At 42.6% G+C, this 26,629-nt stretch overlaps 1 protein-coding gene across 2 annotated transcripts in view; it reads left to right on the top strand.

Annotated features, from left to right (window-relative positions):
- Window positions 1-26,629, top strand: part of RBKS (ribokinase) — an 84,562-nt gene that overhangs the window by 17,390 nt on the left and 40,543 nt on the right. For both annotated transcript variants that reach the window (XR_006815039.1, XM_045978829.1), the window contains exons 3-6: window positions 9,365-9,428; window positions 10,347-10,409; window positions 13,600-13,764; window positions 22,083-22,174. Coding sequence is in view for 1 of the 2 variants with exons in the window: in XM_045978829.1 (XP_045834785.1) it covers window positions 9,365-9,428; window positions 10,347-10,409; window positions 13,600-13,764; window positions 22,083-22,174 (384 nt within the window). In the remaining variant the exon portion in view is untranslated. The remainder of the gene's footprint in view (window positions 1-9,364; window positions 9,429-10,346; window positions 10,410-13,599; window positions 13,765-22,082; window positions 22,175-26,629) is intronic.

Below are 26,629 nucleotides of genomic sequence, written 5' to 3'. Positions count from 1 at the left end.
ACTGGATGAAATTCTCATCTAGCTCTTGGGTCAAAAACATCCCACGAAGCACAAGGTTCAAAGTAAGAAACGCGCCATCTTCTAAGGCTGAACTCTTGATTTTCAATGTCAGCTAATCAGCCATTAATTACTGATGACCTAGTGCATGCTAGGAACTGTGGGGCTTGGAGAGGGAGCCAGAGGCCTGACGGTCCTATGCTTGATTAGAAATGAAGGGTCTGGGGTCTCATCGGATGGTGCAGACTTAACAGGGCTTGGGGACTGGAAAGAGGAGGATATTTGCCGGCTGGGAAAACATGGACAGAGAATTGGTATTGGAAGCGAAGTACCAAAAATGGCTGCTCTGGGAAGAGAGGAGTTCCCTCGAGCTGGAGCTGTAACAGGAGAGATTAGAGAACCCCTCTTGGAAGCTTCATAAATGCTATTCATGTAGCCATGAAAGTCAAAATTGGATGTCCCCTGGGATCTCATCCAACTCGAAGATGGAGATTGGTGTTATTTTGGGTCTGTTGAATTTGAGGCAAAGAGAAACGCAAAATAGAAAATATTTGAGTTGTGGAACTGAACTTGGGAAGTGAATCATGCAACCATCAGGAGTGGATGTGAGAGGAATAGACAGCAGAGGGCTGTATTTGGGGAAATGGTACAGTCAGGAGTTTGATAAAGCAGCGGTCCTGTTTGTTTTATTCTGGTCTGCGTATGACAGTTTAGGGTAGCACCTGTACCGCTGGGCAAGCTGTTCATACCCACGGTGCCCCGAGGCAGCCAACAGCCGTTAAGGCCCCGCAGTTGACTTTAATGTGGGTGTCCGTACAGAGAGGATAAGAAAGCTTGGCTTTAGCCAAAACCCACATGGGGTGACTTTGCTTAGACAACCTGGAATCTTTAGACATAGATTTCTTTAAGCCTAAACAAATCGCATAATATTCTTAGACTTCTTCAAAAGAAAAGTATCTTTTTTATAATAGAAGCTATTGTTATCCATCCGTCACAATATTTTTCCATGGTGAAGTATATACTCATTAAGCAAAGTAGCCAACCTGCTGTATAGCAGTTTTTTTTTTAAGATGACAAATTCCGAGTAGAAACCAAAATCATGAAATTACTCAAGATAAAAATGAACAGACGGATTGAAAGAAAAACAGGTAGAAAATTTCCTGCGGTTTTCTTGGCCACATTAACTTAATCTACCACCAGCCTACAACAAACTAAAATCCAAGTTCTGGGGAAGTAAGACCGTTTGATGCCACATGCCAAACAGCTTATATTGTGCTCAAGGGACTTATCTGCCAAGATATTGAGACAAGGACTGTTAAGCAGGAGCCCATCAATGTGCATCAAGGGAAACATGTAATCATGAAACACTTCAAGTCATTAAAGAGTGGTATAGTCAGTACTCACCAGGCCCAAGGCCACAATCCAAGGAGAATTGGAAGTAATATTTTCAGATTACAAATCCAGGCAGAGATCAAAGAAAATGAAAGTCTTCTTGGCAGGACAAAGAGTCTGTGAGGCTACCTTTCATAGGACTTCACCTGACTTTCTTAAGAGTTTCCTCCTCCATCATTCCATTCAAACTAAATATTATTTCTTGATATCCAAAACGGGCTGCTCAGGAGGGCCAGGGTAGAAAAAAAGAGTTCAAGACGCAGTGGTCCAGTCTCAGCCCAAAGACCCTGCTGTTTATGTGGTGGGAAGAAGCCCTGAACAGGCATGGACCCAAATGACCCAGATCTGAAATGAGCCAAGTGCGGAGACCCTCAACCAATTAGCTGATCTTACTTTCCTCGAACATAACACTCCCTAGGAGCGCCTGGCTGGCTCAGTCAGTAGAGCACGTGACTCTTGATCTTGGGGTCGTGAGTTCAAGCCCCACACTGGGTGTAGAGCTTCCTTTAAAAAGAAGAAAAAAATCCACTTCTGTACTACAAGCACTTGTGTGTTTTCCTTATGGGCAGATATTAGAGCGACGCTGCCCAAAGTCTGATCCTTGGGCCAGGCTGCAAATGGTCACTGGTCTGGACAGTACAGGAATTATGAGTAAGCAATTAGCAACAGTTATAGCATTTGACAGAATAATGTTTACAGCTGATGAATGTAATAGTAATAATAAATTAAGCCTGGTATTTTGTAGGACTCTTTTTTCTGTTTTTTATTTCAGTGTTGTTACATTTTACAGAATTATTAGTCCACAGTAGATGGAAAATGAAAAAAGAAAAACAGCCTTCACTACAGATGGAGTGTATTAGAGTACTCATCGTCTTAACCAAAGAAGTTAGATTGTCTGTTAGATTACTGTGGGACCGTCAGCTGCTCGTGCATTAAGATTTAGTTTTCCAAGATCAAAAGTAGTCACCAGCGCTTTCCACATTATATATTAACGAAGTGAAATTTGTCCTTTCCTGAACTTTGCTGAAGGACAACTGGCTAAAACTAATGGCTCTGTTGATTGGAATGCTTGGCCACGTGTCCAAATACAGGGTACCCTAGGACCCTAAGCAAATAAACAGTATGGGTCTCATATAGGAAGATTGGAAGAAAATTGGATTACCACCAACCAGCTCTTACCTTCTCCCCACCTCCCCTGTCAGATAAGTGGAACTCATAAATGAGGACTGTGACATTAATTTTGTATGTTAAAGGCCATTATCCCCATTTAGATAGGATTTAAACCACCAGCTAGCTTGAATAACGGGAATTTTTTGTATTCTTCTGTCCTGAATCATAAAGATTAAGTTGCACTCAGCTTGGTTTTAGTGTTAATTATATTTCTGTGCATTCTAAATTTGAGAACTGATAACTGGTAACCTGTTTTATTATAAGTGATAACTTTTTTAGCAGAAATATTCGACTTCATGTGACCTTGGGTAAGATACCTTACTTACTTGGGTAAGTCCTCTAGGTTTTATTTACCTCAGTTATATGTCAACAGATGGAATCCCTAGAATTTCTACTATTTTTCTACTCTTCAAGGATTCCAAGCAGCCCATTCCGCAACCATTTCGAAATGTAGACATTCACTATATGGTAGCATTAACTGCAGTCACCTTCCTCGGCACTAGACCACAGTTCTGGACTGTGGAAGCCACTGACGGGCTCTCCCTCAATGCAGAGAGCCTTCTCGGTGGTAAAAGTGAAGGAAATACCTCAGGACCCTTAGCTGGAGGAAAAGGTCTTACTCCTGACCTGACCTGCTATTTTCCATGATTCTAACTTACGTCTTTCTATAGCTGCATTAGCCAAGATGGCAGCCACTAGCCATGTGTGGCTGGATTTAAATGTAATTAAAATAAAATTTTAAATTGAGTTGTTCTGTCATACTGGCTACATGTCAGGTGCCTGTTTGGGGTAGCCCAGAGAGAGAGGGCATTTCAGCATTGCAGAAAGTTCTAGTCAACTGCACGACTCTACAAGCCTCCGGGAAGAGCTGAGGCTGGGATTTCCTGAAGAGCATCTGGGGTTGTAGGAGTTGCCTTGGCTTAAGTGCAAGTGGCTGATCATAACTGCTGATGACCTGGCTTCTTTCACCCGGAACTGGCTTACCCAGGCTAGCTCATTCTGTGGGCTTTTCCCAGAATCCTTCTGCCCAAAATATTTCCCTGTTGCTACTGGAAGAGTATAGAATGCCTTCCAGGGGTCTATTAGGAGCAAAACCTTGTGAGGACCTTTTGGCAGCCACAGCTAGGACAATCTGAGTGCCTGTAATCATGTCCCTTTAAGAATGATAAGATTGGGGGCACCTGGCTGGCTCAGTGGGTTAAGCCTCTGCCTTCGGCTCAGGTCATGATCTCAGGGTCCTGGGATCGAGCCCCACATTGGGCTTCTCTGCTCAGCAGGGAGCCTGCTTCTTCCTCTCTGTCTCTCTGCCTGCCTCTCTGCCTACTTGTGATCGCTCTCTCTCTGCCAAATAAAATCTTTTAAAAATGATAAGATGGGCCAAGAGAAATGAACAGACAGGCAACTAAGATGACCAGATATGTACAGAACACATTTCATGCTTGGGGCTTAAGGAAGAATAATACAGGCCAAGTCAGAGTCTCCTATAAGGTTTTAGGAAGGCTAGACTTCTAGGATGATTGTTTAGGCAAACAATATAGGGTGGTATTCAGTTAAATATTTAGTGATACCTAGTTAGGAATACTTGATAACATCAAGTTAATAGTGCCTTTCCGCTGACTACTCTGTAGAACAGAGAAATCCAACGATTTTTGCCAAATACGAGTGTTAGAAGCCCACAGAGTAAGGGGGGGCAAGCCTGGTAACATGAAAATGAGACCAGAGTCTACAAACACACGCTTAGCATTGGTAGCTCAGTGGTAGAATTCTCACCTGCCACAAACACACGCTTGGCAATGTTTGTAGCTTTACGATCCCTTGATCCCCGTGTTGGTCCCCATTGGACCCCTCGCCCCAGGCAGACTCTGCAGGCCACACTGTATGTTCCCACTTACTTGATTTCCCAAGGTAGCGCCAGGCAGGGCCTCTCTCCCTCTTCGTTTCTTTCACACAAAGTTTCACCCACACTCTCCCAGCGTTCATCCTGCAAGCCCGTGGGCCTCAGCTGGAGGCATACATTGTCATCACCAGGGATGTGGGCCACAGTCCCACCTGCACAGGGACTGCTTTCATTGATCTGGGGTGTCCCCTGGGCACCAGGATGTGTGTAAGCTGCTCGGGAGCTCTAACACTCAGCGAAGACTGAGAACTACCAGTTTCCTACCTGCGGGACAGAACTCACCCCAGTCCCACCCTATCTGGCTCAGGTGGAACAGTTTGCCGCAAAACATAAATGAATTTTAACTAGCCTGATAATGCCAGAACTGAAATTGAATTCCAAGTTTCCTGACTCCCAGTCCCACTATTTTGCTTCACGGCCAAGATACTTACACTTAAAGGTCTCTTATCAATTTGAGACGCAAATGTGACCGGGAAGACAGAGAAGCCTCCAAAAATACCTAAAGAGGTTCTCCTCTGGAATTATGATGTCAAGTCCTTTTTGTTTCAAGGACCGTTTGAAATCATTCACTGTGATTTTCTTTTTTATCTTTTTCCTTTTTTATTTTAATTCAGTTAGCCAGATCATTAGTTTCAGAGGTAGTGTTCAAGAATTCTTCACTGTGATTTTCATTCACAGTAATTACAAATCATTCCGTTTGTGTCATTCCCCGTGATTTTCAAGATACTTTCGCCCAGCTCTCAATGAGGTAACGCGTGACACCTTAGCCCGGGTCCCACCCCTCTGATTTCTGGTTATGAATTTGCAGTTCCTGGGGAAGAGGCTTCCAACTGAGGCAGAAGCAGCCAAAGGGGGTTGGCAGGTGTTTGCTCCTCTTGACCTTTTTTTAAAGTCAATCCAGCAGAATAAATGATTGTGTAAGAGGTTTGAGGGTGGGGAAACAGGGAACATGGCATTCTTTTAGGATGACGTTGCCCAAAGCATCCGTGCTACTCTGTAGTACAGAAAGAAGAAAGAGGCCTCAGATCTCTGCTGCTTTTTGCCCACATTTCAATATAATAAATAGGTATGTCTAAGGCACAGACACACGCTCATGGCTGGCTGTGTTAGACTTACGGAAGTAACAGGATACCTGGTTACATTAAACACATTAGTTTCACCATTAATGCAGACGTTATGTTTTCATCACAATAATAGTAACACGGTCTTATTTTTAAAATAATTCAGTGCACCCACATGCTTGCTTCCATGACCAAGTGCTCTTCTGTTTGAAAATAGGGAGCAGCAGGAAGAATTGGAAGCGTCAGGGAGAACCATATAGGCAAACGTAGTTTATAAGAAAGATTGACTCCAAGCAGCAGGAGCCGTGCCCTCCCCGCAAGGGAAGCAGCCCTCATGGCAGCAGGACTGCCCTGGTGATGATGAGGATGGGGACGACGGCCGTGACTTTGATAGTGCCAAGCCATTACTGAATCCTTCACAGTTGTCAACCCGCTTCATGCGTTTATTTCATCCCCGCAGCAAGCTTGCTGTGACCTTCCAGATAAGGAGACTGAGACCAAGAGGCCATTAGAGCGGCTTGCCCCCAAATCACAGGGGTTGGGAAGGGGCTTCTGACTTACACAACACAAATGTGAATATCGCCTTCCTGTTCGGAGGCTTCTCATCAGTTCTTTTACTTGGGAATGTGTCACCACGACCCTGAGGCCAAGTTCACAGAGCTGAGGTTGCCTTCTCTTGATCCTCAGCAGTGGTGTGACTTTGCCATGGTTTTTTAGTTACCAGATTTTTATTTCTGTCATGGGAATATCCAAGAGGGCGAAGGCAAAGTATGTTTGTTCCAAGTCTCTCATAGCAGTTAGCACGTCAGCCGACAGGTTTGCCAGGAAGTCACTGTTGGACTAAAACTGGAACCATCACGGTTCCTGAGGGGGTGCAGCCCATCAGATGACTCCCGGAGGAGGAACAGGACTGCAGCACGGGGCGCCCGGGGGGCCCGGTTGGTTAAGCGTCTGACTCTTGATCCCTGTTCAGGTCTTGACCTCATGGGTCTTGATCTCAGGGTCGTGAGTTCAAGCCTCTCAAAAAATTAAAAATAAAATACCACTGCAGCAAGCCTGCAAAATGCAGTTACTGTGAGCATGCCGTCCCTTCCTAATTTCGCCTCAGATGCGGGCAATATTCCACTTGGCGGGACAGGTGCCTCTCTCGGTCTTATTTTCCCTCTGACAGTTTCCGGAGGGCAAAACCGCATGCTTTTTGGTTTTCTCCTCCCTTCCAACAAATCTTCCTAATCCCTGCACTTCCTAATGTTTATATCACCACGCCATTTATCAAACATGCCTTTGAAATTCACCTTAAACAGATTTGTCCTGGGGGGAATGGGTGGTACTGATTTCTTCTTTATTAAACTGATAGGAAAGAGGGGAGAAGTTTCTTTGCTCTAATCTGTACCAGGCCCCACATGCCTAGGAATGGCTTTCCTTTAATCCCTACAACATTCTTACAATGATGCTTTCCCAACTCTGTAGTATCTTGATTGCCCATGGGAGACAGCTAAATAATGTTTTTAAAAAAAAAGAGAGAGAGAGAGAAAACAATTAGTTTCTGGTATGAATCTTTGACCTAAGAAATGGGATGCTTTGGTTGATAAATGGCCAGACTTCCATAAAGAAAACCTTTGATAGATGACGTCCTTCAACCAGGAAGCTCTCCCCCATGGCAGTGCTTTCTAGTGAACGCTCTTCATTGTAGAGATAGAAATTCTGCTAATAGGAAATTATTATAGGGGCTTCTAGGAGGCTCAGTGGGTAAATCTCTGCCTTCCACTCAGGTCATGATCTCAGGGTCCTGGGATCGAGTCCTGCATCAGGCTCTCTTCTCAGTGGGGAGCCTGCTTCCCCCCTCTCTCTCTGCCTGCCTCTCTCTACTTGTGATCTCTCTCTGTCAAATAAATAAATAAAATCTTTTAAAAAAAAAGAAAGAAAGAAATTATTATATATCATTCCAGATTATTGCCTAATCCGCATTTCTGCCAGGAAAGGAGCACAGGGAAAAATGTCCTTTGAGGAAGAAGTTCTCAGAGATGGCATTTAAATCAAGGGTCAGCATGCTACCACCCATGGGGCAAAACTTGTCTACCATGTATTTTTATAAAGTTTTATTGGTACACAGCCACATCCATTTGTCTACAGATTTTCTTTGGCTGCCTTCACACTACAACAGCAGAGCTGAATAGTTGCAAAAGAGACGATCTGACCCACAATGTCTAAACTATTACCTCTCCGGCCCTTTATAAAAGAAAATTTTCCAACCCCTGATCTAGACAATCCAGGATCTCACCAGGAAGTTTTCTCGTCACTCACTGAGGATCTTGACCCAAGTAAACCTGTAGGTTTCTTTCTATTGATATATCCAGAGAGGAGCGGTTTTCTGTGGAAAAGCAGAGCACACCAGAAGTGGCTGAGACCGGGACAGATACATCATCCATTGAAGTGCTCACTGGCGGGACAGAGAGAGAGTAGTTCAGGAGTGGCAAGCCCAAAGCCTACAGGTGCCGGGCAGGTAACATAAATTACAGGAGGCCAGGTGGAGGCTGTGGTCTAGAGAGCATGCGCTCACCCTTGGGGCAGTTCAGCCAGGGTGGCCTTGCAGGAATGTGGGCCCAGTGTTATCAGAACCTCAGGCTTTGCAGGACCTCCTGGAAATTTGTTTTTGTGAAGTCCACTAATACTTAAATGGTGACAGCTGGTTAAAATTTAAAATAAAATAGGAGGAAAACCAATATAACACTGTACATTAACCACACTAAAATTAAAGTAAAATAAAAATAAAATCGGGCATCCGCACAAAAGCCAGCACATTAATTTATCATTACCAACATTTAGAAGCAACGCAGGGTGTCCTTCAGTGGGTGAATGGATAAACTGCAGTCCACCCTGTACCACAGAACATTTTTCAGCACTAAAAACAAATGAGTGATTAAGCCACAAAAAGACATGGAGGAAACTTCAATGTATTTTCTAAGTGAAAGAAGCCAGTCTGAAAAGGTTACATATTGTATGATTCCAATGATATGGCATTCTGGAAAAGACAAAACTATGGAGACAGTAGAAAGATCAGTGGTTGCCAGGGGCTTGGACAGAGAGAGGGATGAAGAGGCAGAGCACAGAGGGGTTTTGCCATAGGGATCCGTTCTGGATAATACTATAATGGTGGATACGTGTCTATACGTGTGTCAAAACGCATAGAGTATACAACACCAGAGGGAACCCTAAGGTAAACTATGGAGTCTGGATGGCAACAATGTGGCAAACTGATTGTAACAGATGTGGCCCCTTAACCACCTTGCCATGAATGGAAGAGGAATGGGTGTCCCAGGGGAGAAGCAAAGTATCATTACCAGAATGCAGGCAAGGAGGCAAAAGCAACAGACTTCCAGGATACCAAGCTACCCAAGTTAGCAAGGGCTTTTTCAGTTCCCTCTTCTCTGCCCCCGTCCTGTGTCAGATAAGAAGATTCCAAAACACCAGGCAAGTCATTACAAAGATGCTCTCATTTATAGTGAAGTACAAACAACGGAGATTCTCCATAAATATTGAGGACTGTTGATGGTAGACGGCTCTGTCTTAGTGGGAGTTTCCACACGAACAGATCAAAATGAGAGCAAAGTTCCAGAACTCATGACAGTCATTAAATGCTTCACGTTTTAGGTAGGATGTAAGTGGAACAATTCTTTGGGCTGAAATCAAGTTTAGCATCTTACATTAAGAAGATTAATTAGCTAATGTTTATAAAGTACTGTGCAGATATGCCCTTTTAAAATGCTAAGTATTCTAAAAACTACATTGTAGCATTTTACTAAATGTAAAAGATCTAACATTCATCTTTTTTTTTTTTTTGGTACAGGTTGGCAAAGATTCTTTTGGCAATGATTATATAGAAAACTTAAAACAGAACAATATTTCTACAGGTAAAATTGCATCTTTTTTAAAGTTAGTTTTTATGACTTTCCCCTGGGATCTGGCTACAAGAACAGTTGAGTACAGAATAGAATTATTAGATCCTCCTCTGGTGGCCAGAGAACTTTTATGCGCAGCCTCGTCTTGTCTTACTTAAATGTCGTTTGGTTAATTCTTTCATGTATATTCCTCCAGATGGGAATAAAATGATAAGAGGTTACAAACCTTCATCTTGTAGAAATGTTTCCAAAAGCAGGTGACAAGAGAAAACAGGTGCTGCGTTCACAAAAGATATTTTAAGAAAAGTCATTGAATGTCACGGCTGGAAATGATCTTTGAAACCACTGAAGCTGATGCCATTGTTGCACAAAAGAGAAACTGAAGGCCAGATTGGTTCTCAACGTGTCCAAGAGCACATAGCTAGTTGGAGCCAGAGGCAGGAGTAGAATGCAGGTCTTTGGCTCCATTTCAAAGCTATTTCGCTGCTGCGAAAGGCCGCCTGATCAACATTGCCATTTACACTCCCAGACCATGATTCTTGATGAGATGCAAAGCTTATGAAGAAATGCAACCAAGTTCATTGTATAGGTTTGACCTTTAATCTCTCAAGTCTATCATTTCTTTCACTGAAGAAAAGCAATGTGATGGTCTAGAAAAATGCACATGTATCCTCTATGAATAATGTGGATGAATTGGAAGGGGGGTTGTTCGTAATGTAGAGCAAAGGTGCAACTAATCGTAAAAGCTTCTGTCTTCCTCACTGTATAGGTGACGGGTATAAATTAGCGCTAATTGCTTATTTCTTTTATCATTCCAGATGGTTAAAGGTTAAAAAGTTTTTCCAAAGATGAGTGGTGCATTGAAATCGCTAAAAGAGATTATCCATGCCAGGCTGTGTGTACATGATTGTAATTTCTTTTTTCTTTTAGAATTTGCATATCAGACTCAAGATGCTGCTACAGGAACTGCGTCTATAATTGTCAATAACGAAGGTACGTGTTTCGCATATTGAAGTGTCATTTCATGAAGCAGTTCATGTCCAGAACTAGGGCAGGAGCATCGATTTTTACCGTAATCCTATGGATCTCTTACCATACCCACGCCCCAAGGCCTCAAGTGTGGTCCTTCCCATCTAACTATGCATGTTTCCTTTTATTTATACTTCCCAACTTGATCATTTAAATATAAAATTGGCCATCCAGTACACATGAAGTGTTACAATTGCCTCCGAATTTTATTTATATGGTGTAATGTCCCATTATCCTTCTTGTGAATGCAGCATTGATATTTGTCTCTAAAAGCAGTTAAGTATTCATCTGTCATTTCAGTTATACTAGGTAAATAAATGTAAATAGATAGGTGCACAAGGAAGTTAATGAATCATATTTATAGAATATTTACTGAGCAAATGGCAGCAACTAATTACTTCTAACTTATCATTAGTATTCAATTTTGTCTGCTCTTTAAACGGCAATCAACCCTCAAAAGTCTATATATACAACTATGTCTGTCTGTCACAGGGCCTTGCGACAGTTAAAACATTCGTCTTGAAAAACAGTAACTTCCCTTTACCCTCCAGTAAAGTTTTCATCATTTCTGCCAACTATTTTAAATATTAAAAAAAAATTGTTTTTAAACCTATGTGAAATTCTTTAATTCAGAATTAAGGACCAAGCATTTCATGGGGCACTTCAGACAGAACCTGGGGCATTGTGGGCAGTCAGCATGCATTTTGTGGAATTATGATTTGTCAGAATATGTCTTTGATTTGAAATATAGTTTCATACGATCATTTCTCACAGAAGATATGGTATTTTTAGCTCTACTCTCGCGATCCCAAAGTGGCAATAACAACAATGAAAAAATGTATTCCACTTAAAGCAGATAAAATTTTTCACTCTAACAATAGACAGTCTGTGTTCATTACTTGAAGCTACATTTTAAGTAATCATGCCTGCCAACGGCAGTTCATTCCCTGTCTTCAACCTTTTTTGTGTTCTCGGGATATCTTTGAGTTCCATTTCATCCTTATCAATGTTGCAAGAAACTACATTTTCCATGCAAAGATGTAGTTTAATATTGTGTATTGAGTGCCTGTTACTCTAGAACTTGTCTGATTTATTTATTGTATATGGTAATACCCTTGAGACCATAGAATGTCCTAGAAGAGCTAACACAAATACCCAGAGAGGGGACCATCAGCTCCCTTAAGTGAAGGAATGAGTAGCAAGGTAAAGTAAGGAGTTCGGTTTTGACAAGTTAAATTGGTGGCATGAATGGTCTTGCCATCTGGCCGTGTCTACCGGACAGCTGTCGTCGGTTCAGCCAGGCCAGAAACATAGATCCAGGAATCAGCAACACAGAAACACCAGTTGACTCTAGCAGAGAGAATGAGGTCACTGAAGGAGAAAAGGAAGGAGAAGGCTGTCTTTCAGTGTGTGGGTACTTTGAATTTTTCCAGTACCAAGATTGGATTTATGCTAAACCATCCCCACTTTATTAAGTCCTCCTTGTGGCCAAGAGACACATCTGTGGTAAGATGATAGGCTAGCATGTGCTCTGTGTTCAGAGGTAATTTTAGGACATGTCTATACAAGATCAGCACGAGCAGCCTGGAGCATAAAAAAGAAATGACTGCTACAACTCGTCCCTCTAGATCAGAGCCGTCCAAAAGAAATATCATGCAAGCCACAGACATAATTTGAAATTTTCCATGAGCCGCATTTTAAAAAGTCAAAAGAAATAGGTAAAATTAATCTTAATATATTCACTTAACCTGATATAGCGAAAATATTCTTTTCAACATGTAATCAAAATGCTCCTAAAAACGAGTGAGATATTTTACCTTCCTTATTTATTTATTTATTTATTTATTTTGTATTCAGTCTTTAAAATCTGCTATGTACTGGGTGTTATACACAACTAATGAATTGTTGAACACCAACTCGAAAACTAATGGTGTACTGAATGTTGGCTAACTGAACATAGTAAAAAAAATTTTTTTTAAGATTTTATTTATTTATTTGACAGACAGAGATCACAAGTAGACAGAGAGGCAGGCAGAGAGAGGAAGGGAAGCAGTCTCCCTACTGAGCAGAGAGTTCGGTGTGGGGCTCGATCCCAGGACCCTGAGATCATGACCTGAGCCAAAGGCAGAGGCTTTAACCCCCTGAGCCACCCAGGTGCCCCCACAAAATTTTTTTAATAAAAATAAAATCTGCTATGGATTACAATGAAAGCACATCTCAATTTAGACCAGACACATGTCAAGTGCTCAAGGGCCACATGTGGCTTGAGCTCATGACTCTCATATGGGACAGCACAGCTCCTGAAAGTTCACCTCATAGATAAAATGTACCCCCACTTCTTCCCCCATTTAGGTGGGACTGTAAAGAGTAGGTCCAAGTAAAGAGTGTTTAAGATTCTTACTTCTGCTTCTGTTTTTTGGGGTTTTTTTTAAGATTTTATTTATTTGACAGACGATCACAAGTAGGCAGAGAGGTAGGCAGAGAGAGAGGAAGGGAAGCAGGCTCCCTGCTGAGCAGAGAGCCCAATGTGGGGCTCGATCCCAGGACCCTGGGATCATGACCTGAGCCGAAGGCAGAGACTTAACCCACTGAGTCACCCAGGCGCCCCTTCTGCCTCTGTTTGATCTGACGCTGCCTAAGTCAAATATCCCTCTCTCGACCTTAGGTGATCTGGCACAATTTCCCATCTGTTACGTATTACAAAACATGTTTTGATTTTCAGAATATCCTAGGTGCACACGTGAACTGACGGCGTACCACAGAGCCTTGGCTTTCAGTGTTGGGCAAGTTTACTCCTGTTCATACACATCATTATGACATCTGTCATTTCGGATTTGGAATCTTTACCACATGCTTTGTACCCGTCATTTTTAACTGTTAGCTATCACCTTCCAGCTAGTTTTCTTTGTATATAAGAATATTCATAGGGGAATTATTTTTTTGATTTTACTCAAAATGATGAGAATAATATTAATCTTACAGAGCAGGGATCCACAAAGATACAGCAGAAAACTAGAATTTCACCTGAATCACCTAGAAATGTCAAAATTAATACTTATAACACATTTAGTATAATGACTTTGTAAGGGTGATGGCAACATTGCAGAATATCATCGCTTGGTTTTTAATATAAATATGTGGAAATTCTTTATAGGCCAGAACATCATTGTTATAGTGGCTGGAGCCAATTTACTTTTGAATACCGAAGACCTGAAGAAAGCAGCCAGGACCATTAGCAGAGCCAAAGTAATGATCTGCCAGTTAGAAATAACTCCAGAAACGTCTTTGGAAGCCCTGATGATGGCCCACAGCAATGGAGGTGATTTTCCATATTTGTTATTCTTCCTAGAAAAGCTTTTGTCGCTGTTTTAGTGAAAGGTAGTCTTTGAAGTTAAGCAAAGCAGTCCTTTCCCTGGAGTGAAATATGCTTTCTCCCACCCGTGAGTTTCACGGTCTTCTCATAGTTCTTGATAGTGTTAGAAGGGCTTACAGATTAACCTGAGTAGCACTACTGATATCCCACGATATAAATCCTCAATCTAGTTAGAAATAATACAAGTAGTGACTAGAACCTCAGAAGCAGCCCAGGGCCCAACAGCAGAACGATGGCTTTTCCAAGAAGCAGAGGCCAAGGTGCTCGTCATGTATCGTGACCAGACAGGTGGGTGTATTTTGACAAATGTCTCTAGGAATTGAAGCTTAGCTCATTTCTCCATTTTCTAAAACTCCATCTCTGCTCTATAAACCACAAAAGATTATTTATATGTAGCATTTTCTATGTTGTCAGCAGCCTTTAAGCAGTGAGTTGGTTTTGTTTGACCTTCAGTTTTGGAAATTTTCAAACATACAAAGGCGGGCAAAATTGCACAGTGAAACCCTTCACCCAGCATCAACAATTAACCAGCACGTGGCTAAGGTTGATTCATCTGTCCTCCCACTCACTGCCCCCCTTTCTCCCCCTGCAAATCACAAACTCTTTAAAAAATCCAAATAGTTTCTTTGTGTTTGTTTCTTGCTCACCATTGACTCGTGGGCAAAGCATCTTCTGAGTTAGAATCCCATTTCCGTTCCTTTATAGCTTTGTGGTCTCTCCAGAATTATCCGACGTTTCTGAGCCTTGTCTGTGAAATGCTTATAGAAGAAATACTCCCCTGCAGAATTGTTCTAAGAAGGAAACAAAATAAAACATGATGCTGAGCGTGACATAATAAAATAAAATCTCAATAAATCCCAAATATCTTCTCCTTTTCACTTCTCTCTTTAAATTTAAAAATTAGGGTAATATCCATATCTCAGTGCCATTTGGTCAAAAAAAAAAAAAAAATCAAAATAGAAAGTTGCCACTCTAAAACAATGGCTTCCTTTTGATATTGTTTTTTTTTTTAAGATTTTTTTTTTTTTTATTTATGTGACATAGAAAGATCACAAGTAGGCAGAGAGGCAGGCAGAGAGAGAGAGAGAAGCAGGCTCCCTGCCGAGCAGAGAGCCTGATGCGGGACTTGATCCCAGGACCCTGAGATCATGACCTGAGCCGAAGGCAGTGGCTTAACCCACTGAGCCACCCAGCGCCCGCTTCCTTTTGATATTGTGATGGTAGTTCTGTGACTTACGAGAACCTCTTTGACTTTTCCACATGAAACTTTCTTGTCAAGATACAAAACTAAGAAAAGGGAAGAAAAAGAACAGTAAGTGTGTGTGTGTGTGTGTGTGTGTGTGTGTGTGTGTATGTTTGTATAAGTGACTTCTCCCAAAGTCGACAGCATTCTGCATAGCAATGAAAGTAAGTTACTTGAAATGATTTTGTAGAGAATCTTTAAATGTATGGCCAGATTTAACAAATTTTCCTCTTGGCAAAACAACGTGCTGTGGCAAAATTCTCACTGACATTTAATGTATCTTTAATGGACTTGAAGCTGTCAGAAAGAATTCGAAGCCAAAACCCATTTGGTTACATTTTCCCAGGGTGTCACAGAGAGAGCCTAATGCTTCTGGTAAGCGTTTCCTGCACTGCCTTCATGTGAATCAAGCAGTGTGGATACAACACGCCACTTCATTCACACTCCTGTCTGGCTTTCTGTAGGTCAAAGCATATTCTCATCTAACTCCATTTCCTACTCTCGCTTGCTTCTCGGAGATCACTGTTGCCTCTGTCCTAGTCTGGTTCCTTGTTAGCTACCCAGCCTGTGGAGGAGAGAAAGGTACGGCCACCACGGTTGAGGAGCCAACCTTTCACAGGTGACGCTGGGGTTATCCAGAGGGGCAGAAGACCTCGGGCTGTCATTTGGGTGGGCAGCTGGAGGACCTGGGGCATCAGGAATCTGCAGGGGTATGGGGCGCCTGGATGGCCCAGGTCTGGATCTCAGGGTCATGAATTCAAGCCCTGCATTAAAAAAGGAAGGGGCAGGTAGGGAGGGAATGGTCAGGGGAAGTGATGGTAAGCCAAAGAGCACTAGCCGACTTCACATTTTTACTAAGAGCCAGCATGTCTGAGTATGAATTCCATGCACTCTCATATGTACTTGACCCTCAGAAAAACCTCATGACAAAGATACGGCAGGCATTATTCTCCCGAACTGAAGGCAGGAAGATAGACTTGGAGAGTAAGTAATTAGCTCAACCGGAGTCAGTGTAGAAACCCAGATTTCAGAGGCCAAGACCCAACCAACTTCTGTGTTCTAGAACGCACTTTAAATAAAGAAACTGCCCCATCCCATTGGCTCCAAGGAACTGAGCCTTCATGGAGAAAAATAAAATCCACGAACTGCAACCTTGTTCAACATGTGGCCTCAGCTTTGAGTGTTTTCAATACTCTCGAGGGCTTCCTGCGATGTGTCCCTTGCCCGCTCCCATAAAACACACGCATGTGCACACACACACACATACTCTGCTGACTAGAACTGAGCTGGTCCTCCCTTGGTAGTAACCAGCCAGAAGCAGCTTCCGATTCTACACCAGAGAGAGAGAGAGAGAGAGAGAGTGTGTGTGTGTGTGTGTGTGTGTGAATTTACTGTGTTTTCATTCTCACGTCAGGGAAGAGGGATACAATGAAGGGAGCACTGGTTTGAGAGTCACGAAGTTTGGCTTTGCATCCAGAATCCATCCCTTAGTAAATGGGGGACCACACGCAAGTTAGTTCTTCCTCTGGGCCTCTGTGAAATAAGAGAACGGGTCTGTGAGCTCTCCCAGCTGCTTCCTGTCACGATGTATGAACGGACTGATCACAGAGCAGAGCCGGCAATGCTGATGTGCCCAAATGTGTTGGGCACTGCGTGGCCTGTCCACTGCCCCATGAGACTGCCTGTGTGCTAATCAGTGTATTCCATCTATAAGAAAAGTGGTAAAATCCTCCTCCTTTTCCTTCCCCTCCTCCTCTGTGGGTCTATTATCATAGCTCCCTTATCTGTCCTTCTTACAAGTAATGAACTCTGAGTTAAACACATTGTATGACTGGATTATATACAGTTGTTAAAATACAGAGGGAAGAGGAACCCCCACCCCCAGCTCCGTCTTTGATCATATGGTTTCAGAACACTCTCTTGTCTTCACATAAAGGAAAGCACTGGTTTTAAACGGACAGCCCCTGCAACACCAGAGATGAACCAGTGGCCCTCGAAGGCCCCCTCCTCTCTGGGTCATGATGCCGTGAGGCAGGCCCACTGCAGGCATCACAGGCAGGGCTGCTGCTGCAGCTGCTCGTGATGAAATTATGCATGTCGGTTCTGGCCTTTCTATCCATTTCAAAGCAAATGGAACATTACAGGAACAATTATAAATAATTGAGATTGTAAGATCGCCAAGATTAAATTCTGGGTAGGACACAAAATATCTTTTAATGACACTGTAGTCCTTTCCTCTTTGGCAACACCAAACTTCTTGGCTGGACACCTTGACTTTCACTGTGACATTGTCCAGCACATAGCCCAAGCTTTGAGTGTTTCTGCTGCTCCTCAACTCACAGAAAACAACCCATCGAGGGAGACCATCAAGGCAGCATTTTGGTTACCCCAATCTTCCCACAGCTTCTTTACTTAGGGTGACTTTCTTCCTGTTTCTCTGAGCTAGTTATTAAGAGCCTTCTTAACTGTCCTGCTCCTGCCCTCCATGGGGACACCATCATGAGCTTCCACCTCATTTTCCTGGCTCGGCACCTGCGCAGCTGCCCTCATAGGCCTCCCCAGATCCTCACTGACAGCATGCCATTGAGACAACCAGGAGTTTAGTCCATCTGATGTTGTCATGAACAATAATTACGTCGGGTGCTATCTGTTACTCTGCAGCTCCAAGTTACTCTGTGGTATAGCTTGTGTCTCTATTTTTACATGATTCCAGAATGATACCATTTTTCCCACTGTATCTATCACAAATGTGCATTTTTCTTTTTTTTTAAGATTTTATTTATTTGAGAGAGAGAGAGAGAGAGCCAGAGGAGGGGTAGAGGGAGAAAATCCCATGCAGACTGTGCTGAACGAGGAGACCGTCGTGGGTCTTGATCTCATGACTCTGAGATCATGACCTAGCTGAAATCAAGAGTGGGGATTTAACCGACTAAGCCACCCAGGCAACCCAATCATACTTCCAATGCATTCTTCTTTGATGAGCAACATCTACTCATTCTTCGCATTTTTTTCACCAGTGTAAAGTGTTTATGTTTATTTATGGTGGCAGGAGCTGAAGAAGAGTCATTTCTGTATGGCATTTTCATTTTCCCCCTAAGTTTAGTTCCTAATCACTCTAAGCCTGTTACCGTCCAGCATTGGTCAGAATGCTTTCCTTCAATAAAATACACACAAGAAGATTTGATTGTTTTTTATACAATGTTTATGGTCAAATTAAATTGTAGGAATTCTCATTCCAGCAACCCTTCTTATTGCTTAAAATTCAGTGTAACTGTTTCTTTAAAAATGTGGTTTTTTTAAAAGATTTTATTTATTTATTTGACAGAGAGATCACAAGTAGGTAGAGAGGCAGACAGTGGGGGGAAGCAGGCTCCCCCCTGAGCAGAGAGCCCGATGTGGGGCTTGATCCCAGCACCCTGAGATCATGACCTGAGCCAAAGGCAGAGGCTTAACCCACTGAGCCACCCAGGTGCCCTAAAATGTGCTTTTATTGAGGAAAATTTCAAATACATATGGACATACAGAGAACAGTATGGTAAGCCCATATATATCATCATCTGGCCTTAACAATTCTTAACATGTGCCCAATCCAGTAGCATTTACACCCCAACGCATTATTCCCCACCCCCCACCACTGCAACCTTGGGTCATATTTGGAAGCACCAGCCAGACATTATATCATGTCATTCACAGTGCACTTGGATTTTGACGTAAGATATTGTACTTGTTTTAAGAATGCTGTCTTTGCCTGGTGCATACCAGGTAATCTCCGGGCAGACTGATTCCCACCACCCTTTGGAACTAATCCCCTATTAGTTTAGGGGGTAACCTCTCGGACTTTTTTCTCTTCTATGCAAGTGTATAAATACAAATACACATATAATTATGCTTTGTTTCGTTAGAAAAAAGAGGGGGTCATGCTGTAGATTTTATTACAAAACTTCCTTTTTTCACTTACAAATTATAGAAATCTTTCCATAAAAAAAGAGAGACCTGCTTCATTCTTTCTAACCACAACAGATCATTCCATTAGAGGTTTTTTTTTTCCCCTAACCAGTCCTGTCTGTTGGAAGCTTAGGTTTCTTTTTGTTTTTTGGTTTTTTTTTTTTTCTGTTAAAAACAGAGCTGAGTATCACTGGACCTGATCTTTGCATGCCTGTGTATGTCTGTAGGATAGGTTTGGGAAAGAAATTCCTGGATCAGGGATCTTTTGAGATAAAATAGAACTTTTATAAGAATGGCTCAATGCTGGGGCGCCTGGGTGGCTCAGTTGGTTTAGTGGCTGCCCTTGGCTCAGGTCATGATCCCAGGGTCCTCGGATCAAGCCCCATATCTGCTCTATGCTCAGCAGGGATCCCCTCCAACCCCAGCTCATGCTCTCTTTCTCTCTCAAATAAATAAATAAAATCTTAAAAAAAAAAAAAAAAAAAGAATGGCTTAATGCTGTTTTTTCCATACTGGTAGCTTGCTCTACCCTGTGCTCAAATGCCTTTGCATACAGATTTGGAGATCACAATATATGAGCAGTGCTTTTTCAATTCACCATTTGAAGAAAGTAGGGAGCAATGTATTTGTCCTGGAACCATAAAAAGTAAATGGGGGTGTTGCATTACTGGGCATTGAGGGCCTTTATGCAAAATTGACATCTCTAAGACCTTGCAGAAGTGGGAACACCCATGAGAGACTGTTGCCAGGCTACGAATTCCAACAGAAGACAAAAGAGATGGGTGGACAGGCGGGGGTGTCGGGCTGTGTGTGAAGGACAATATAATAACAGTAATAATCCCTTACATTTGTACAACACTCTACAGTTTACACAGGGCTTTCACACCCGTTTTCTAATTTAAGCTACGCAGTAACCTGTACAAAAATATGAGCAGCCAAAAATATACCGTAGAATCTCTGTGGGTGGACATTCTGGGTTCTAAAATAATGCAAATGTGGGAATCGCGTTAGCCTGTAAACCACTGGACAAGATCCACTAACCAAACCAAAATGTGAAGACCAAGGAAGGTGTGGAGGCAAACTAGCCTCATCAGGCAGAAGTACTGGGCACTTTCCATCAGCTGTGCTGATGAGTGTCTCCCCAAGAACATGGAAGAGCCACATGGGGAACTCATCGTGTGTGTGTTCCCCAAGAGATTCTGATCACTGGGTTTGAGGTGGAGCCCAAAAGTCATGCACTCTAACAAGCTCCCTTAGTGATGCTGGTGTGCAGCTCAGCTTGGGAGCCACTGTTCTAGAAGGGTCTCAGACCTGCAGCTGGAAGATTTGACTCTATGGGTCAGTAGTAGGTTGGGGTCGCTAAACACATAAGTCTGTGGACCTGGGTAGAGGAAAAGAAGACCAACCAATCTAGTTGGGTCCCCTGGTGGATTAGCCTTTTGACAAAGGGGGGGCTTCCTGTGTGTGGAATCTCTAAAAACTTTCAAAAAAATATGTATTTACAAAATTCCACCCCAAAGCCTGTTTCAAAATACTGTAAATCGGGATGGGGCTTGTGCTGCCATGAACAGAGTCCTGTCCTAGAGAGATGACTGAACACTGGGCTTAAAGCTGGAGGACCCCAGATGGGGGCCCAGCTTAACCATGTCCCAGCGTATGACTTTAGACCTCATCTCTCTGAAACTCACTTTTCTCCTCTGAAAAATGTAAAAATTCTTCTGACACTGTAATGCTGTGACATTCTCATTTTCCCTGTGTCTGTATCCCCATCCATCTCCTTCTCTCGTAGGCTCCTAGTATGAGCTAGCTCTCAGCTTTGGATTGAATTTCTGCTCCTTTCTCGGGCTTTCCTCTACGCTCCCAGATTGCCAAGAACGTAAGCTTCTGTGAAAAGTGTATGTTCGGAGCACCTGGCTGGTCAGTTGGTGGACCATGCAACTCCTGATCTCAGGATTGTGGGTTTGGGTCACACCTTCGGTGTAGAGATGACTTTAAAATAAAATCTTCTTAGCCTGGGGTGCTCAGCTAGCAGGAGCTGCTGACCACCCGCAGGCGCCCACGCTGCAATAAAGAACCTCTTGCTGTTTGCAAAAAAAAAAAAAAAAAAAAAAAAAAAAAAATCTTCTTTAAAAAGTCTATGTTGGGCGCCTGGGTGGCTCAGTGGGTTAAGCCACTGCCTTCGGCTCAGGTCATGATCTCAGGGTCCTGGGATCGAGTCCCACATCGGGTTCTCTGCTCAGCAGGGAGCCTGCTTCCCTCTCTCTCTCTTTCTCTGTCTGCCTCTCTGCCTACTTGTGATCTCTCTCTGTCAAATAAATAAATAAAATCTTTAAAAAAAATTTTTTTAAAAGTCTATGTTTATGTGAGTAATCGTGATCTATTTGGAAGTCATGCATAGGAGTTCAAAACCTATATATGTACATGAACTTCCTATGTCCTGTTCTTACCAGGAAATTTTTTACTTCTTCATTATTTCTTTCCTCACATCGCTCTTTTTCTTTCCTGGAAAATGGATATATGAACAAAAACATTCACACCAGCCTGAATGTTCACATTCATACATATCCTTTCACACCACAGCATTTAAAATTTTCTTTAATGTTGTTGCCCTTTGCCATAACTTTGTGACCACCTTGCTTATAATACTGTTGCTTGCCCTTGAAGTTGAAATGTTGTAAAGTGAAAAATGGAGGAAGTACAAATAAGAAGGGGTTGGTACTAGTTCGCCATGGAGATTGAGATTCCAGACTTTTCTAAGTTGAGTGTTCATGTAATGGGGAAAATGGCTGCACAGGGGATTTCCCTTACTGACTGTAAGTGCACCATGTTAAAAAAGATGACCACTGGGGCGCCTGGGTGGCTCAGTGGGTTAAAGCCTCTGCCTTCGGCTCAGGTCATGATCCCAGGGTCCTGGGATCAAGCCCTGCATCAGGCTCTCTGCTCGGCAGGGAGACTGCTTCCTCCTCTCTCTCTCTGCCTGCCTCTCTGCCTACTTGTGATCTCTGTCTGTCAAATGAATAAATAAAATCTTAAAAAAAAATGATGACCACTGAACCCCATTTCTGTTCCTCTACAGTGAAAACATTGTTCAACCCAGCTCCAGCAGTTGCTGACCTGGACCCTCGCTTCTACACCCTCTCAGATGTGTTCTGCTGCAACGAAACTGAGGTAAGGATGGAACGTTTTGCTCAGTCCATGAGCAGCCAAAGGCTTTCATGCAAGTGGATAAAGCAGAGGCAAGACTAACCACGTCCGTTTGATCGCATGTAAATTCTTGGAGACAGTGAAAACAATTTTCACTACCTGGGATGTGGAAAAAGGAAATTAGTGACTCGTAGGGGGACAACAAAAAGTATATCTGAGTCATCTCCATAATCTGTTACTTATCAAAAACCTCAGCTAATTCTAGTCCCCTCCCTGCCTTCATGCTGTTGGTGGTTGGTTTTCTTCTTTAATTCTGCATTCTGTGGATTGATTAGCAGTAGAGTTGCTAGATTTAGCAAATAAAAACACAGATGCCCAGTTAAATGTGAATTTCAGATATACAACAAATAACATATTAATGTACTTATAGTATGAAATGACTTGTTATTTATCTGAAATTCAAAATCAGTGGGTCCAACAACCCTAAGTAATATACAACCCATGGAGCATTTGCTGCCTTCTCCTGTGAAGACCCAGTGACCACGGGGTAGACGGACAAAGTTGCTCCACTGATGCCACAGGAAGGACCTCAGGGGCCCCTCTGTTAGGAGAAGGCTCTCTCCGTCATAATGGTCATAATGGACATAGGTCATAATGGACAGAGCCTCAGAAGACATCTGCCAACACATTCAGACTATGCCATTCATTCTGGAGCATTTTAGGAAGAGAATTTCAGTATCTCTCCCTTCCTTGGACAGGCAGTTTTAGACCAGAGCTCACTCTCAACACTGGGAGGAACATACGATACAATGCAACATGCAGAGAGTGAGAGTTAGTAATGAAAGAACGAGAATAGTAATTGTCCATGTGGTTCAGAGGCTGAATGGATGTTTCCAGGATTTCCTGACCTACCCTTTTGCTAATTGTATCTCTCAGGACATGAAGTAAGCAAAAAAGAAGACTGCCACAAGGAAACTAAGTTTAACAAATCACAATAGGTTATGCAATATTTTGGAGCAACCATCATGGCCAGGCCTTGTGCTAGGAGAAAGGGATTGTGGGAAATCGTTACCATTTCCCAGTAAGAAGTTCGATTACCCTCCACTGCCAACTGGCTTGGATTTGCCTGCTACATATTTGCAGAGTCTATATTTATTCTTCAAACACTCATCACTGTTCCAATTATTTATTACTTTGAAGTCACGCAATATCCCTTCTGGTCCATTCTATTGATTGAGGGAGGAAAGTCTGCCCTCACGCCCCACCTCTCCATAGAAGATTGTCCTTGTCTCAGTGTGAAAAGAGCATATATGATGTGATATGTATCGATAGAGTTATCTTTGGAAATTACCATCTGTTATATTGTACTTGCATATAGTTGGCACCTAGTAAATGCTTTCTCAGTGAGTGAACAAATGAACAAACTTTGGTCTTTAAGAAAATTGATTTCAAACACTCAATGGAAAAAAGAAAAACTTTAAAAGCTTAATGCTCTTATGGATGACTTCTAATCATGATAATAACATAAATTCATGCTTTAAGTTACTCCATCTGGGGACATCTGGGTGGCTGAGTTGGTTAGGCATCTGACACTTGATTTTGGCTCAGGTCATGATCTCAGGGTCCTGAGATCAAGCCCAGCATCGGGCTCTGTGCTAGGCATGGAGCCTGCTTAAGATTCTCTCTCCCTCTCCCTTTCCCCATCCCACTGCTCTCTTTCTCAAAAAAAAAAAAAAAAAAAAATTAAAAGAAAAAAGAAAAGAATGAAAAAAGAAAGAAAAAACTCACTCTGCTCCACACACGAACCATTAACATATAAATATAGAAGAGACAATGAAAAGATACAAGCTCAGAACCAAGATAACTCCACAGGTCAGAAAGGGAACAGAATTCTAGAGTGTTCAGCCCTGAGTGTGCTAGAAGCAGGCGTAGGTGGTAAGGCCCTCCAGTGGGTCATGGGCACTAAAAAATGTGCCCCTCATGGGAGACTGGAGCAGTGCCCACCACTGGGACCCGAGATGCTAGGCTGAGGCTCCCTGCTAAAGTAGAGGAATCTGCTAGGCCTGCTCACCAGCACTACAGCATTGTGCAAAGCTACCAAGCTGAGGAGACAGGAGGACCGAGGTACTGCCTTTGATCAGAAAGAAATTTTGAGCCAACTGCTAACTTGGTGACCGGGAATGTGACCAGATTGGCAACATCACCGAGAACAGCAGAACAAGAACTCCATATTGCCAACATAACACCTACCTGGCTCTGGTTTAGAGACCCTTGAGGGGCTGGTGGATGCAATTGTGAGACCTCTGGAAAGGCAGGGATAAGCCTAGTGGGAGCTGAAGTATGGGATTCCCCAACCCACAGACAGCACCATGAGCCTGCAGATGTAGAAACATAATGCTCAAGAGTTATCCAACAAGTCAAATACTGAAACAATGCCCAAAAAAGACTTTAAATACGATTGAGATTCTCATTCATTAAAAAAGGAGAAAGTTAAGTGTGAAAGAGACATAGGATCGAAGCAATGATACGTGAATCTGAAAAGCAGTTAGATATCTTGAAAATGAAAAAGCCACCTTTGAAATTTTTCTATAAAACACTCATGATGAAGATAAACATTAGACTGGAAGGAAGAATTGGTGAATTGAAAGAGAATTCATCAATTCACAAACAAGGGAAAAACTCAATTCACCAAGAAAGTATCACGGAAAGAATTTTTTTTAAATAATGAGGAGGAATTTAGAGAAATGAAATATTGCCAGAGCAGCTCTAACATACACCTAATTGGAGTGAAAGAAGAAGAGAAAGGGAACTGGAGAGAAGCGATATTAGAGGAAATACTGCAAGGTGTTGTCTAGAGCTGAAGAAGGGCATGAGTTATCAGATGAAAAGTGTATTAAAAGTAACACATGGGGGGGAACCTGGGTGGCTCAGTGGGTTAAAGCCTCTGCCTTCGGCTCAGGTCATGATCCCAGGGTCCTGGGATCAAGCCCCACATTGGGCTCTCTGCTCGGCAGGGAGCCTGCTTCCTCCTCTCTCTCTGTCTGCCTCTCTGCCTGCTTGTGATCTCTGTCTGTCAAATAAATAAATAAAATCTTAAAAAAAAAAAAAAAAGTAACACGTGGGACGCCTGGGTGGCTCAGTCAGTTGGGCGCCCAACTCTTTTTTTTTTTTAAGATTTTATTTATTTATTTGAGAGAGAGAGATCACAGGTAGGCAGGTAGAGAGAGGGGGAAGCAGGTTCTCTGAGGAGCAGAGAGCCAGATGTGGGGCTCGATCCCAGGACCCTGGGATCATGACCTGGGCTGAAGGCAGAGGCTTTAACCCACTGAGCCACCCAGGTGCCCCCCAACTCTTGATTTGGGCTCAGGTCAGGCATGATCTCAGGATCGTGGGATCGAGCCCCATGTTGGCCTCCACACTCAGCAGAGAATCTGTTCATCCTTCTCCCTCTGCTCCTCCCCCTGCTTATGCTCTCTCTCAGAAAGGGAACAGAATTCTAGAGTGTTCAGCCCTGAGCTCTCTCTCACTCTCTCTCACTCCCTCTTGCTCTCCCTCTCTCTCTCAAATAAATAAATAAGTAAAATCTTTAAAAAAAAAATCACCTGAGATAAATGGCTATAACTCTATAGTAACATACATTTTAATGGAACTGCATAAAATGAAACATAAAGACAAAAATATTGGGGCCCCTGGGTGGGTCAGTTGTTAAATGGCTGCCTTCGGCTCAGGTCATGATCCCGGGGTACTGGGATCGAGCCCCACATCGGGCTCCTTGCTCACCAGGAGGCCTGCTTCTCCCTCTCCCACTCCCCCTGCTTGTGTTCCTGCTCTCGCTATGTCTCTCTGTCAAATAAATAAATAAAATATATTTTTTTAAAGGGACAAAAATATTTTTAAATGGCCAGAGGGAAAAAAAGACAGATTACATGTAAGTACTAAGGATATCCAATACTTCATTGCTTGCAAAAGGGGAAAATGGAAACATTGGTATCCATAAAAAGGATAATAGATTTTTTTTAACCTATAGTATATTTGCAATATGTTCATAGTGAGTGGTATACTGTCCAGTTCGGCAGAATAGAGCCACAAATATCAACGCAAGTGAAATTATATGAAGGGAAGAAGCACACTGTCAAATAATATCTATGAAAAACATGATTTACCTTCTTTAAAGAGAAATACCTGAAGTAAATAAAGTAACACATGAAGATGTATTAAAAGTGAGTAGTAGGTTCATGGGTGTTTGTTGCATTATTTTTTACATTCAGGCTCCTTTCATCAAAGAATAGTTTTTTAACAGGTTTTTAGAAACCACAAGAATTCAGTGTTTCTGAAAATAGACCATCTAACCCCATAGATGTAAGTGATCGCAGTAATGAAGATGAGTGGAAAAACTTATGAAAAGAACACAGAAGGGGTGCCTGGGTGGCTCGTTCAGCATCTGCCTTCGACTCAGGGATCGAGCCCCACATCGGGTTC

Source organism: Meles meles, chromosome 15 (assembly GCF_922984935.1).
Source record: "Meles meles chromosome 15, mMelMel3.1 paternal haplotype, whole genome shotgun sequence".
Taxonomy (NCBI): Eukaryota; Metazoa; Chordata; class Mammalia; order Carnivora; family Mustelidae; genus Meles; species Meles meles.
This window is presented reverse-complemented; position numbering and strand designations above follow the sequence as displayed.